We start from the raw sequence: 15914 nt of genomic DNA, 5'->3' as shown, positions 1-15914 counted from the left end.
ATCTTACCGCTCAGAGCAGATGCTCTGTAGCACAAGTAGATCACAGAGACCAGGCCGGTTGGTTCCATGACATTTTATTACACATCTGGGGGAGACATAAGGCTGTTCACACACAGACCCACACACAGACCCACACACACACATACACACATACGGCTCTGTGTTCCATTAGCGCTTAGGGTGTGTGTGTGTGTGAGGGAAGGCTAATGCGCTGTGACAGGATGCCAGGGATGAGAAACCTCAGGAGGTCATGTTGGATCATCCCCCGTCTCCCCCTCCGGGCTGCTGGGCTCGTTCTCTCCAACCCTGCCTGGCGATAGACGGCGCCCATTTAAGATCCCCTCCCTTCCCTCTATGGCTGTCGGCCGGTTCTCCCTATCCTCCGGTGCGTCTCAACCCCGCCCCCTCCCTCCCCTCCGTGGTTAACCCTCTCCCACCCCTCCTCCCCGCAGATGTCAAGCTACAAGCGTGCAACGTTCGAGGAGGAGGAGGCGGCCGACAACTCGGCCGACGGGGGCATGTCGCCCGACAGCGTGGAGGTCAGTCTGAGGGCGAGGGCTGAGATGGTGGGCCGGGGGGATAAACGCAGGAGGGGCTACTTGTGTTCACGTCAACACTAACACACCCAGAGTTGCAGGGGGGGGGGGGGGGGGGGGTGGTTGTCGTCTTTAGATGGATGTGGTACCCGCATTTGTCAGACGTAGACCACTTTGTCAGCCGTGGAATAGACCCTTTTCCCAGCAGCCATTTTGACGTCACTGCAGGGTAAACACAGGTGTAATTAATAGCATTCATTATGGCTCCTGCTATGACCATGACAAAATGGCTGCTGGGAAAAAGGTTTATTATTTAATCATAGTAGAGTATTTGATTCACATTTACATTTTGTTACCTAAACTTGTATACTCAAATAGGCTTAGTATTTGTACCATTTATTCCAGCACCATTACATGGGACTTTTATACTGTCTTACTGTTCTCCTCATGCGGTCGAAGGAGAATAAATCAATACTGTGCTTTGCAGTGACACCCACGGCATGTGCAAGTGATACATGGAAAGTGGAAGCTGCCTGTGTCTGGTTCTCACGGTGCCCTGCCCCTCCTCCTCCTCCTCTTCCTCCTCCTCCTCCTCCTCCTCTCCTCCTCCTCCTCTCCTCCTCCTCCTCCTCCTCCTCTCCTCTCCTCCTCCTCCTCCTCTTCCTCCTCGCGTCGGAATCTGACTCCCGTCTTTCCGCAGATCGGGTTCCGGAAGGGCGGCATCCAACTCCTGGGTCCCTTGGGGCGGAGGACACAGCTGGAGGTGGTTCTGTCCGGCCTGCTGCTCGCCTCCCTCCTGGCCCTGTTCGGCTGCGCCATCACCCTGGGCGTGCACTACAACCGAGGTCAGGAGCGCCCGCGACACGCACGCATGCCGCACGCACGCCGCAGACCGCGCTGTTACAACCTATACCGTTGTGTCTCCAGACCCAGCGCGGAGCCTGTGCCTGACCGAGGCGTGCATCACAGTGGCTAGCAAGATCGTGGAGGCGCTGGACCGCAGCGTTGACCCGTGCCAGGACTTCTACCAGTACGCCTGCGGGGGCTGGGTCCGCAAGAACCCCCTGCCCGACGGACGCTCTCGCTGGAGCACCTTCAACAGCATCTGGGACCAGAACCAGGCTGTCCTCAAACACCTGCTGGGTCAGTACAGTATGGCCATACCACACACACACGCGCGCGCGCACACGCACACACACATTTTCAGCTTCAGTAGCTCTCCTGCTTGCGGGCCAGCTGGAGGGGAGAAGTGGCAGGGCGACCTGTAAGGTGGGGGCTGGCGGCCATTAGGGAATAGTTTTAATTCCATGGGCAATGGAACATGAAACACAGCAGGCTCTGAGGCCAGGAAGGTATTCATCTGATCTCCACTGTGAGTGGCACAATCCTACCTGAGTTAACCGATACAGAACGGCAATGTTTTCATTTATTTGTGTGTGTGTGTGTGTGTGTGTGTGTGTGTGTGTGTGTGTGTGTGTGTGTGTGTGTGTGTGTGGAACTGTGTGGGTTTGGCTGTGGACCTGTGCGTGTGTGTGTGTGTGTGTATGTGTGTGTGCGTGTGTGTGTGTGTGTGTGTGTGTGTGTATGTGTGTGTGCGTGTGTGCGTGCGTGTGTGCGCGCGCATGTGTGCGTGCGTGCGTGCGTGCGTGCGTGCGTGCGTGCGTGCGTGCGTGCGTGCGTGCGTGTGTGTGTGTGTGCGTGTGTGCGTGCGTGCGTGTAATGGTGTGCTTGCACATTTGTATCCACGAGAGCCCACCTTGAAGAGTACGAGCTGAGATATAGATTGGTCGCAGTCTGTTTTGATGCTCCCTCGTCAGTGCTGCCTCAGTGCAGTGCAAACGCAGGCAAAACAAACAGCACTATAGATGGACTGCGCAGCGGTGTAGAATTGTGCCTAGTCAACGGTATACAAAAGCCAGTCCCTGCAGTAAAGCTGGCCTACTGGACACCGACAAGAAACCAGTGCCTGACATACACTGAGAAACCAGTGGTCTGACATACACTGCAGCTGCTACCCACTCCTGATTTACTAGTGGAATATTCCAGCAACCCCCCCAGTCACTTTGTTTAATTAAGTCCACAAGCGTCAGTGTGAGAGGAGAGCAGCCAAGCCCGGAGCTGAAAGCTCAGCCTTGACACCAAGCCAATTTATTTCGGCCTTTTTTATTTTTGACTAAGGACAAAAGAGTTATAGCTCTTATTCAGTATGATAATTTGTTTATCTGTTCCCGGCCGTCTGGTTCATATTTCATGAGATTTGCCATGACAGCACTATCTCAGCGGGAGATGGTGATTTGTAGCTGTTTGTGCAGCAGCTCTTTTTCATCCCTCACTTCCTCTCTCTTCACCCTGCTATTCCTCACACCTTCATTCCTCGCTCATTTCCTTTCTCCGCCTCTTGTGAGCCGTTATTTACATCCTACATAACTTCTCTCTCTCTCTCTGTCTCTCTCTCTCTCTCTCTCTCTGTCTCTCTCTCTTGCTCCTTCTCTCCCTGGTGCTGCGCTGTGTTTGTTGTTTCATCGATGCGGTTGAAGGCAGTCTGAGCCTCAGTGGGGCTCAGGTGGGAGGAGGATGTGGGGTTGATTGCTCTGTCACGTGTTCAGTCTGCACATGGGAGCCCACATGTTTTGCTCTGGTCATGCGACACTCACACAAGCACGCACGCACACACACACACACACACACGCGCATCCATCCACACACACACACACATGCACACACACACACATGCACACACACACCCACACAAACGCACGCACAGACACAAACTGAAACAGACATAGATTCAATGCCCCAGCAGTTGAAAAATTCTGTTTGTCCTTTTGGAAGAGAATTTACGAAGGCCCAAATTTCTCTGAGACATGCGGTAAATAGCTTTTTTTGGTGCTTGTTAGACACTGTAGTAGCATGCTAATGTAGCCATTCCATTAAGTCCTGCACCGACGAGCTGAATAGATTAATTATGAAAACATCAGAAAGCAGCCTGATGAACTGCACTAGAGGGAAGCCTTGCAGTCCATTCTGTGGGGGTATATTTTAAGCTGTGTTTGAGACATACAGTTAGGACCATACATATTTGGACATTGACACAATTTTCATCATTTTGGCTCTACACCACTACAATGGATTTGAAATGAAGCATTCAATATGTGCTTTAAATGCAGACTTTCAGTTTTAATTTGAGGGTATTAACATCCAAACCAGGTGAACGGTGTAGGGACTACAACCGTAGTCATGGTACCCCCCTCTTTAAGGGACCAAAAGAAATTGGACAAACTAGCATAATCATATATCAAATTGTCATTTTTAATATTTGGTTGCAAATCCTTTGCAGTCAATGACAGCCTGAAGTCTGAAACCAATATAAATGACCAGATGCCGGGTTTCGTCCCTGGTGATACTCTGCCAGGCCTCTACTGCAACTGTCTTCAGTTCCTGCTTGTTCTTTGGGCAGTTTCCCTTCAGTTTTGTCTTCAGCAACTGAAATGCATGCTCAATTGGATTCAGGTCAGGTGATTGACTTGGCCATTGCAGAACATTCCATTTATTTGCCTTGAAAAACTCTTTGGTTGCTTTCGCAGTATGCTTCATGGAACCATTTCATGTATGGTGTGGGCAGCCATTTATGCCCATGCCATAACACTACCACCATCATGCTTCACTGATGAGGTGTTATGCTCTGGATCATGAGCAGTTCCTTACCTTCATCATACTCTTCTCTTCCCATCATTCTGGTACAAATTGATCTTTGTCCCATCTGTCCATAGGATGTTGTTCCAGAACTGTCATCTGCTCCTTGTAAATGAAATGAGGGAATAACATACACTTGGCCATGGAACAGCTGAGCAGCCAATTATCCAATGACTTTCGGTACCTTAAAAAGAGGGGGACCACATATACAATTGTTTATAATTCCTACACCATTCACCTTATTTGAATGTAAGTACCCTCAAATTAAAGCTGAAAGTCTGCACTCAAAGCACATCTTCATTGTTTAATTGTCATTGTTTCATCAAATCCATTGTGGTGGTGTAGAAAGCCGAAGAGATGACAACTGTGTCAATGTCAAAATATTTATGGACCTAACTTTACGGTATTTAGAAACTTGACTCCTGGCCCTGCACAACTCCAGGACGCTGAAGCGGGCCAGGAAGATTGCAGCTGACCCCTCCAACCCCGGCCACAATCTCGTCACGCCCCTCCCCTCAGGCAGGAGGCGGCTTCTTCCCCACGGCCACCAGCCTCATCAACAAGGCTTGTGCCTTGGGCATACATCTTCTCCTCCTGGTCTGGTCTGGACCTCCTGGTCTAGCAGCAGGCTAGCAGCTGACCGGTGGGAGGCCTGAACTGTCCGACCGACAGCAGCAATGTGGCCCCGGGGGTCTGGCGTCTCTCAGACGAGGAGAGGTGGCTCCTGTCTGGGCTTCGACAGCCAGACGCCAGGGAGCCGGCTCCTGTTCTGTCTCTTCCTGTCTCTTCTCCTGCATTTGCTCTCCTTCCTGTCTCTCCTCCTGCCTCTTCACCTGCCTCTTCACCTGTCTCTCCTCCTGCCTCCTCACCTGTCTCTCCTCCTGTCTCTCCTCCTGCCTCTTCACCTGTCTCTCCTCCTGCCTCTTCACCTGTCTCTCCTCCTGTCTCTCCTCCTGCCTCTTCACCTGTCTCTCCTCCTGCCTCTTCACCTGTCTCTCCTCCTGTCTCTCCTCCTGTCTCTCCTCCTGCCTCTGGTCTCACTCCTGTTGCCTTTATTTTGGCCTTGCCATTTTTGTTAGACCGTTACACATCAGTCAGCGTCCAACTAACCACAGACACAGGCTCGGACACACACACACAAACACACACACTTGTGCACACACACACACACACACACACACACACACACACACACACACACACACACACACACACACACACACACACACACACACACACACAGCTTTCCTGCCTGTCAGTGAAGAGTCAACAGTTGAGCCATGAAGAGTGAGCCTTCCGTGACCCCGTACCGCACACCTCAGGCCCGTCCCTCTCCTGTCATCCTAACTCACTTAGGAAGATGTACAGCTCGGGGCCCGTTTCTCCGCTCCGCCTAATAACGTTAGCCTCTGTTCCGCCCCCTCCCTCTTCCGCTCCCTCCCCGGCGGCGCCGTCCTCCAGAGAACGGCACGTTCAACTCCAGCAGCGAGGCCGAGAGGAAGACCCAGTTCTACTACCTGTCCTGTCTCAACGAGCAGCGCATCGAGGAGCTGGGGTCCCAGCCCCTGATGGACCTTATTGCTAAGGTGAGCCTCGCTAACCCTAACCCTATGGTGAGCCTCGCTTCAGACCCCCCCCCCACACACACACACCACACCACACTGTCCCCTCCTCTAACCCTAGACCCCCCCCCCCCCCTTCCCATCCAAGTTTCGGACGTTTCTAAAGGCGTATTGCTGTTCGCCTCGACCGCTGTGCGCTGTGCTCCTATCATCCCTTCTCAAGTTCTGTTGAAAACCACAGTGATTGCTAGTACCGTCCACTGACGCTCGAGGGGCTGGCAGGGCATGATTCAGAAGAAGAGAGATTGAAAAATATCCCAACAAGAAAGGGTTTGATCGGGTTCTGTCCCAGTAAATCCATATCTGCTTTCGCCTTGATATTCGATAGAAATACTGTAGCCTCCCTATCCGCTGGGGCAGCTAAGCTCACAGACATTTATTTTCCGCGCTGATGCACCCTGTCCTTGTTCTTTAGATAAGCCTGCCTCTGCTCTGCTTGGCGTCTGCCTCGGGAGAAGCCCACGCACTTTCTCTGGCTGTGGGTGTCTAGGATAGGGTCAGGATAGGCCAATGCCATATGCCGCAAATCAAGCTAGCAGATTGAGAAGCAGACCTTGGTCGAAATCCTTTCAGTTACTTGAGTGTTTGCTTGATTCGGCCTCGGATATGTCAGGTGAGTGGAGTTTGTGTTGCTCTTAACAGCCCATTGGCTTTACGAGTATAAATAAAGGTTTGAAAGGAAATTAGTTCTATTTCACCAGAAAACAAGTCATGCGCAGCACAGATAAGTAATCAAAATGATTTCAAATAGTGTATTTCAACCCAAGACTGTTTAGAACCCCACGCGTCCCTGTCCATGGGTATCATATCTCATTGTGTCTGTCCCCGGCGTCCCTCTGCCTGGTTTCTATGACAACAGAGCGGGGGGTGGAACATCACGGGGCCCTGGGACAAGGACAACTTCATGGAGGTTCTGAAGATCGTGTCCGGCCCGTACCGAGCCCAGCCGTTCTTCACCATCGGAGTCAGCGTGGACCCCAAGAACTCCAACAGCAATGTCATCCAGGTGCGTTCTTCTCGGCCTGACGCTACCCAGCGCAGAGAGACCGTCTGGGTGAGGGGTCGTTATACTCACCTGTTGATTCCTTTCTGCCAGGTGGACCAATCAGGGCTGTTTCTGCCCTCGCGTGACTATTACCTCAACAAGACGGCCAATGAGAAGGTGAGAGAGGCCAGGAATCGGGGAGTGAGGAGATCTTCCCAAACACTTGTTCATGCGTTTCATACGTCGTCCTGTAACTGCTTTGATGTGTCACCCCCTGGGTTTTTAACGCTCTGTGTGGGTTTTAAACCCCGAACCCGATCTAACCCTAACCCTAAACCCGATCCCAGGTGTTGAAGGCCTACCTGGACTACATGGTGGAGCTGGGCCTGCTACTGGGGGGGGACAAGAACTCCACCCAGGTCCAAATGCAGCAGATCCTGGACTTTGAGACGGCGCTGGCCAACATTACCGTGCCGCAAGACGAACGAAGGGACGAGGAGAAGATCTACCACAAGATCACCATCGCTGAGCTGCAGGTGTGTGTGTGTGTGTGTGTGTGTGTGTGTGTGTGTGTGTGTGTGTGTGTGTGTGTGTGTACAAGAGATAGACATACATGGTAATGTGGCTCTGGATTCTGTTGACTGTATTTGGGCAAATATACCTTACTTTTTGCATGTTTCATCATATTTTTTTTCTTCCTTTTTTCCATTTAATTGTTTTTTATTTTATTTGTTCACACGTGGCTTTAGATCCGCCAGTATAGCACACTGTTTCCTTATACGCCTACGAGTCTCATCCTGATTTTCCTTCAGTTTCCATTACAGTGTCAAAACAGCAGCTTTCTTCTGCTCTCCGTCCCCCCTCCCCCTGCCTCGTTGGCTGAAAGAGCCAGAATCGTTCAGAATCAGAATCACCTCCGCCTGTTTTCTCAATCTCACACTCCATCTCTCCGCTGTTCTGCTCTCTGCTGAAGACTGCGGGCCAAAGCCTCTTTTTTTCTCTGTTTGTGAATGCTCCGGTGGTTGCCAGGGCTACTGTTACCAAGAGCGGTTGCTAGGCCCTTCTATCTCCCGGGCAGGCTGAGGTGAGGAGGAGTCTAGTGGTAGGTGGATTAGAAGTGGGCCGGAGGTAGGTCTGTTCGTGATGACACGACCTCTAGATGCATCTTTGTTCGCTGTGTGGAATGAGCGTGTTGCATATGGGCTGCGCCGATAGCAGAACAGATTTTATGTTTGTCCTTTTTGAAATGTGCCAGTCATTTGACTCTTCAAAATGGTTCAATGGAGTCAGTTGGTCAGGGATTCAGGATGATTATTTGTCATTGGATACAATATACAGGTACAGTACCAGGTACCGCGTACAATGAAATGCTTAATAATGTGCTCAGCCATACACTGATCCATGACTATTTAGACATTGTCTGAGAAGAGAAAACTCATTATTGCATTTGCATTGTCTGAGAAGAGAAAACTCATTATTGCATTTGCAAATTAATCCCATTTCCTGAAGAGATGCCAAGGGGATCAATAGGGTCAATGGGGGTAAAGGTCAATGAGGTGAGCTCTGACCCCGGCCACTCTATTCTCGCATGTGTTCGTCACTAGACTCCTACTCAAAATGAGAACAGTTTCTGTACATTCTTTCTTGTCACAATGCATAACGACTCCCAGGGCAAGCAGAAAATATGGAAGTGTTCCCTGAGAACAGGCTGAGAGATCAAAGAGGGGTGATACCCATAAAAGATGAAGACTGAGAGCAACCTCCCAAAAAGCCCATAAAGGAATTATTTGCGTTTTCATTTCATCAACCTGCCCCCCTCCCCCCTCCCCCCCCCCGACCCCATGAGGCCTGCTCCCACGCTCTGCATTACAGTGCAGGGAAGAGGGTCCAGATTTCAGGGCTTTGGTGTAAACCCCTTCCCCCACCCCCAAACCAGAGGGCAGGGCAGCTGGAATTGCGGTCCGGGCCCTAAAAAGCTAACTTAAGAGGGACTTCTCGTCCCTCAACGCGTCCTATTATATATGTTATCTGTTTGCCTCGGTCCCTGAGCAGTTAACCGGATCTTCTCCAGAGACCGGAGAATGCTGTGATTGATTATCCGCGTCGTTGTGTGGGAGTTGAAGTTACCAAGCTCTCGCCTCCTCCCCTCGCAGGCGCTGGCGCCGTCCGTGGATTGGCTGGACTACTTGATCTCTGCGCTGTCCCCCCTCGACCTGAACGACACGGAGCCCGTGGTGGTCTACGCGAAGGAGTACCTGCAGCAGGTGTCGGAGCTCATCGACAAGACGGACCGCAGGTGAGGGCCTGGACACACGGACACCGGGTCCCACACGCCACACACTCCCGCTACACAACGGGTGGACGTCCGATCCAGTCTCCTCAGCGATTGCCACCTGATACGACACACGACGTCATTTATTTGCATGGTTATTATTTTTTGTTGACGCCAGGCAGCCCCTGAATTCCACTTGTCCTATCGCTCCTTACCTCTCCACAGTAGCTTTTATGCGTGATGAGTGTTGGCTGTCTGGCTCTCTACTCTGGAAGCCATAGACGCAGAACACACACTTAACAGCTGATAGCACAACAAACCAGCCAACGGTGCATTTCCTGTGAAGTTTTTTAAATTTTTATTTAAATTTTTAAAGTTGCTTTTGCTTACTGTGACCTCTCACCTGTCACTGCCATTCACCATTCATTCCCAACCCCTCTGTCACTTCCCCCCCTGTCGTTCCCGCAGTCTACTGAACAACTACATGATGTGGAACCTGGCCCAGAAGGGTGTGTCCAGTCTGGACCAGCGTTTTGAGAACGCCCAAGACAAGCTGCTGGAGAGCCTCTACGGCACCAAGAAGGTGTCAACTCTGTTCATGTCTTACCAACACCCCCGGTGTTGTGTTTCTCTGTCTAAGCGTGTTGTTTAGCTTCATGGACACTAGTATTATGGCCTCTCAAGCTCACTTCCAGTTGCCCGCACCACTGCCAAGTGAGGAAGAAAGAATAAAAAGGGAAAGTTTCAGAGTGCATCTCCCAAGAGAAATACAAATCTTGGCAGCAGCAGTTTCTCCCAACTGCTGAAAAGTCATCTGACGAGTGTGACCTGGGAGTGCAGCGTGGTTCACTTCACCTCTTGTCTGTGTGTTTCTGCTCAGTCCTGTACTCCGCGATGGCAGACTTGCATTGGGAACACGGACGACACACTGGGGTTCGCGCTCGGAGCTCTCTTTGTCAAAGCCACATTCGACAAACACAGCAAAGAGATTGTGAGTAGCATTGAAAATAACTTATTCACAATAATATACTGTATATATTCTAAAACTGGTCTAACTGTACTGCATGGTGAATGACTGCCATCTAGTGGTTATGATGAGCAATGGCATGTCATATTTTTCCGTATCATGAGATGTCATTAGAAAGACAAGCTTCACCAATGCCCTCCTTTGCTCAGCATATCCTCCTCTCTCTCCTTCCCCTCTCCTCCGTCGCTCATCCTCCGATATCAGGCCGAGGGGATGATCAACGAGATCCGCACTGCGTTCAAAGACGCTCTGGATCACCTCAACTGGATGGACAAACAGACGCGGCAGGCAGCTAAGGACAAGGTGAGAGTTTCATCCTGTTACTGGATCCCAATGATCAGCGGTTACTCTGCAGTGTTCCCTGAGGAGAGACGTTCCTGTCTGTGGCCCGGAGGACGGGCCGGTTTGACGTGTCTCTGGTGGTTTTTCTTCAGGCGGACGCCATCTACGACATGATAGGTTTCCCCGACTTCATCCTGGACCCTAAAGAGCTTGACGACGTTTATGACGGGGTGAGCGACCGCTGCTGTAATGTCCCGCAAACGGCCAGACCTGTTGTACCTCTTTACGCTGTGTATAAATTAGCACTTTAAAACGAGCTCGCTGGCATTGTGATAAGTGAGGCATTTACCAGGCGCCCTTAGCCGGAGCGTCGGACAAAAATGCATTCACATTATCACGACAACGGCAGATAAACCGCGTTCTTTGGGTTTATTTCACTGGGAAATAGTGGCGTTAACGGTTCACAGCGCTAGACAAAATCTGCCGGATTGTTTCGCGTGACGAGCCCGTCTCTTCTCCCACCCGCTTCCTCTCAGTACGACGTGTCGGAGGACAACTTCTTCCAGAACATGCTCAACTTCTACAACTTCTCCGCCAGAGTGATGGCCGACCAGCTGCGCAAGCCGCCCAACAGAGATCAGTGAGTCTTCGACTGCGGCCCCCTTCATTCATCACCGTCTTCACTGTTTAGACCTCAGTGTGTACGTCTGTCGAAATGTGTCAGCGCCACGGTCGTGACATCACAGTCACTGCCAAGGAGCCGCAGAGTTCCACGCCCACCCTCATGCCTGGTCTGGCCTCTGCCCCTCTAGGTGGAGTATGACCCCTCCTACGGTCAATGCCTACTACATGCCCAATAAGAATGGGATCGTCTTTCCTGCTGGAATCCTCCAAGCACCTTTCTATGCCCGGGACCACCCCAAGTGAGTGTTTACCTGTGTTGGTTTTTGTTGGTTTTCTAGTCGCACCTTTGGACAGTCAGTGTGACTGTGTATTGTGTGTTTGTGTGTGTGTTACTAACTGGATGTGGCGTCTTCTCAGAGCTCTAAACTTTGGAGGAATCGGAGTGGTGATGGGACATGAGCTCACGCATGCCTTCGATGACCAGGGTTAGTGTCCGGCGTGTGGCGAATGACAGCGCGCCAACCTGCATGCAAAGACACGCTCGACATACACAGTCTATTCCGCACGTTCTCCCGGTGTTACCTAAGTGCTGTTTTCCGTTCTCCCGCTCGAAGGAAGGGAATACGACAAAGACGGGAACCTTCGACCGTGGTGGCAAAATTCCTCAGTGGAAGCATTTAAGAACCGAACGGAGTGCATGGTGGAACAGTACACCCAGTACACCATCAACGGGGAGCACATCAACGGCAAGCAGACGCTGGGAGAGAACATCGCCGACAACGGCGGCCTGAAGGCGGCCTATCACGTGAGTGGAAAACGGCACACATGACCGGCTGTAGCGTTGAGATGGTGGACATTTGTCTCTGTGCTGACATCTGGTCCGGTCCGGTCAGGCCTACAAGGCGTGGGCGCAGAAGAACGGAGAGGAAAAGAGGCTGCCGGCGGTGAACCTGACCAACGACCAGCTGTTCTTCGTGGGATTTGCTCAGGTGGGTAGCTGGATCTGTGGAGGGCTCATGATGAGTCCCAACATAGTACCCCATCTGTGTACAGATGATAGTGTCACTTGTAGGGAAATGTTACTGTGTGTAAAAGTGTCTCATGACGTAACTGGACGCCCTCTCTCTTCCAGGTGTGGTGTTCTGTACGGACGCCGGAGAGCGCTCACGAGGGACTCATGACGGACCCCCACAGCCCCCCCAGATTCCGTGTCATCGGCACCCTCTCCAACTCGCCGGACTTTGCCCAGCACTTCCAGTGCCCCTCTGGCTCACCCATGAACTCAGGCCACCGTTGCGAGGTGTGGTAGTGTGGCCCGGCGGGGGGGGGGGAGGAGCCACCAGAGGGCCACTGTCTACAGCGGCCGCATGGAGGACCAGGAGGAGGAGCTTATCCCCACGTTGGACGGCCAACTGACCATTGGTTATCTGTTGTTTTGTTTTTGTTCATCTGTAGCTGAAAGGATCTTTCAATTCTGGATTACCAGGTGGTGGAAAGTGGTTAAAAGGATGGATTGAGCGAGCGTGAGGTGGGAGTGGAGAGAGAAGTTCATGTGACTTGAGGTGACTTGTTTATGTTTGTGTAGCCCAGTGTCAGGGGATGGTTTTACTTATTCCTCTAAAAACCCCACCCCTACCTGGTCCTCAGTGGGACACAAAGTCAAGTCTTATTTATTGTTTGTTGAACTCGGTGGGGGCAGGGAGGGGAGGAGCCACAGACGGCTGTCCACACCCCCTTTTCTATGCTTCTGCGTTGTTGTTGTTGCTGCCGTGTTCTCTGTTTACAATTGAAACCGGAGCCCTTCGTCTTTCCAGCGAGCTCCTGCTGAAACCACTGTGACTTCACATGAAGTCTTCTGCTCTCTCTGTGACCTCATAGGAAGAACAGAAACTTCACTGTGACGTAGGCTGGGCTCTACTGAGCTGCCCCTGTGACCTTGCAATGAGTCATAATCAACTTCGCATGATGTAACTTTGTAGACTGAGTCTGGACACATGCAACACTGGAGGTTTATTCCTCACGGACAATTCTCACTTCCCTCTGTGACATCACAGAGAGTTCACACAAGCTTCACTGTGATCTCACAGCAGGGATCATAAGGCCTTTTCACACTAGTCGCTACTTATCCCTGGGCTAACCTTCTTAGTAAGAATAGCCTGGGTTTAACTCAGCCTATAACTCAGAACCTGGTATTTGTTAAGCTTGGTCTAAGTGATCGTCCAACTGACGATTTTGTGCTCGCCCTGGACTAAATTGGACAAACCCTGAGGCCCTGAGGCTGAGCATAATGTGAAACATCCTTAACTATTACTATAAGTCACTACTCTAGAATGGCTTTCTTTCTTCTACGTCCTCTGTCGCAACTCTCAGTGCACCCAGCATTGGAAAGTAGTTTGGCCCTCCGCCGGTAGGCCTCGCTGTTTAGCTCTCACACCTCCACCTCCGCACAGCCAAGTTCAGATACAGCGGCCAAGAAGCGGCGCAAGTCTTACCAGAAGATTCGAGAGGTTGAATCTCAAAAGCTCACGTTTTAGAACATCCAACACTCCAATCGGTTGGTTATGATTCAGTAAAGTCTTCGTTCGAAAACACTGCTTAAAACCGGTTTGAACACCCTGATGAACGCCAATTGGCTGAAACGCGTTTTATTAATTTCTTAATATGCCCTGGCCACTCTTAATAAAGGCTTTTTAAAGAGACCACATGTGTGCCAGGACACTTTCTTTTAACTGCTAAAAACCGCCTTGGCTGTTTGTGTTTGACTATAGCCGGAGACGAACGCGGGACAGTTTGGTGAGTTGACAGGCGTAGGAGAGGAGGTCACTTGACCGGCCTCAATCCAGCCACAGGATGAGCTCTGAGGCCCACAGACAGAAGTGAGCTGGTGGGGATCCTGCTCGCTGGGACACTCGCCACTAGCTGACCTGTATAGTTGAGCTCTTCTTATTGGTATCTATGGACGTTGACAAAGTTCAAATTAGGGATTCTCATTTTAAAACTGCCTTGGCCAAAGATTTTGTTGTAGTTCTACTCTTTGTCCAGCTACTTCTTTGCTTCTCTGTGAGCTAAGGGGGCATAGCTTGAACAGAGAAGCTCTATGAGCAGCCTTAGAAGTAGATAGATGTTTATCGCATTCAAGCTGTCTTTACTTAAAGGGTGTGTGTGTGTGTGTGTGTGTGTGTGTGTGTGTGTGTGTGTGTGTGTGTGTGTGTGTGTGTGTGTGTGTGTGTGTGTGTGTGTGTGTGTGTGTGTGTGTGCGTATGAGATACAAAGAGAGGTAGAGAATAAAATGTGTGTAGATATTACTTTGATATTAGTTCCGCCCCCTCTGATGTTGAACTACCAACCATGTCAATTCTGCTGCCGTTATCCTAAACACTACTCTGCTACTACACTATAGGAAATGAGTGAAGAAGGGATATGTACATAATTCCTTTGTTTTACACTCTTCTCCAAAGTGCTGAGGCAGCATGAGTGTTGGGGTGTGTGTGTGTGTGTGTGTGTGTGTGTGCGTGCGTGCGTGAGCTAATTGGTGTGCTGTCGGGGTCTAGTTCAGCTTGATTTCTCGTTAGCTACTTCATGTAAGTCACCGCTAGACATGGAGATGTGCCAGGGAAAGATGGGAGCTGCACTCTTCCACACCGTCTCCCATCACACCTCCCACGCTTACAGCCGGCCGTTCTCTTTTCTAGGCTGCTCTGATGTTTTAAGACGCACTCGCTTATGAACCTCTCGTCTGTCCCTTCTCTGCACTGGCGTCCGTGGGCTTCGTCGGCTGGCAGTACCTCCCTAGGGCCGTACCACTTCCTGGTTCGGTAGAACTGAATGTGACTGTGCATGGGCGTCATTGGGACACCCCAATGGGTCCGATGGCTAAACATGCCCGGTATCTTTTGATGAACAAATTCCTCGTTAGCGGCTGCCGATGAGCGGTCTCCCTTCCCCTGTGACTCCTCCCACAGAGGTGTCATCCATCTCAGTAGGACTACAGGAGTCAGGGGGCAGAGCTTACATATGTGGAGGGTCGATGGGTTGTAGCCTTAAATATTTGCTAAGAAAATATATATATTTAAAGTGCAAGTGAAAATTGAAACTTGAAAGTGTGTAAAAGCCTTTAATTAGCCAGCTCATGCCATTAAATGTTCTCTAGCTTTGACTGATGTACAGTACTGTGTACCTGTCACCCCCCCCCCCCCCCCCCCCACACACACACACACACATCTCACACACACATTTCTGCATGTAGGGAGCTCATCATACTACTCTATTATTCACATTTCTGTCAGGCAATTGTCAGATATAATTGAAGTGTGATACTCATGGAGTGCTGCTTGTAGTATAACAGACAGAGATGGCCAAGCTGGTTCAAGTTGCACTCAAAACACCAGTCTTGGGTCCATATTTGGTCTGTGTCTAGTGGCAACATCAGCCAGGAGAAACAGGAGTACCAACACCAATCCAATCCCTCTGTGACAAGTCAGTCAATCAGATTAATTCTCGAGTGACCACCAACCAGTCTGTCATCTTGCTGGTCAGTCCTGTGTCATAATGTTTGTGTGTCATCATTGTCAAAGTGCAGTGTTATTATCGAGGTATAACTCCCATTAAGTCCTCATTACTGTTGCCACTGTAAATTAAACCATAGTTGGTGTACCTGTGTAATCATATTGTGGACATTTGCCTTATTTAATTTTTAGAGTTATTGTTCTGATTGTATATGATATGTTTTTTTGTTTTTTTTTCTCTATCATTGGAGTGCTTTTTACACTTTCACAGTATTTGTGTTGTTTTGTTAGGATGTTTTGGTTCTGTTCTTTTGATAAAAGCAAATGCGCTGCAGCTCTATCTGGCAGGGGGAGAGCCGTGCCCCACC

General features: G+C 50.5%; 1 protein-coding gene across 1 annotated transcript; it reads left to right on the top strand.

Moving 5' to 3' along the window:
• Window positions 1–452: 452 nt before the first annotated feature.
• ece2b (endothelin converting enzyme 2b) lies at window positions 453–12748 on the top strand (the record flags this gene model as incomplete). The annotated part of the gene is made up of 18 exons (XM_084446311.1): window positions 453–539; window positions 1237–1381; window positions 1464–1679; window positions 5691–5815; window positions 6711–6857; window positions 6948–7013; window positions 7184–7372; window positions 8990–9132; window positions 9577–9691; window positions 9989–10099; window positions 10340–10438; window positions 10570–10647; window positions 10954–11057; window positions 11230–11340; window positions 11459–11526; window positions 11656–11846; window positions 11935–12030; window positions 12174–12748. 18 exons carry the CDS (start codon window positions 453–455, stop codon window positions 12348–12350), a joined length of 2268 nt encoding a protein of 755 aa, XP_084302437.1. The 3' UTR covers window positions 12351–12748.
• Between the last annotated feature and the right edge of the window lie 3166 nt (window positions 12749–15914).

Source organism: Borostomias antarcticus (assembly GCF_949987555.1).
Source record: "Borostomias antarcticus genome assembly, chromosome: 1".
NCBI lineage: Eukaryota > Metazoa > Chordata > Actinopteri > Stomiiformes > Stomiidae > Borostomias > Borostomias antarcticus.
This window is presented reverse-complemented; position numbering and strand designations above follow the sequence as displayed.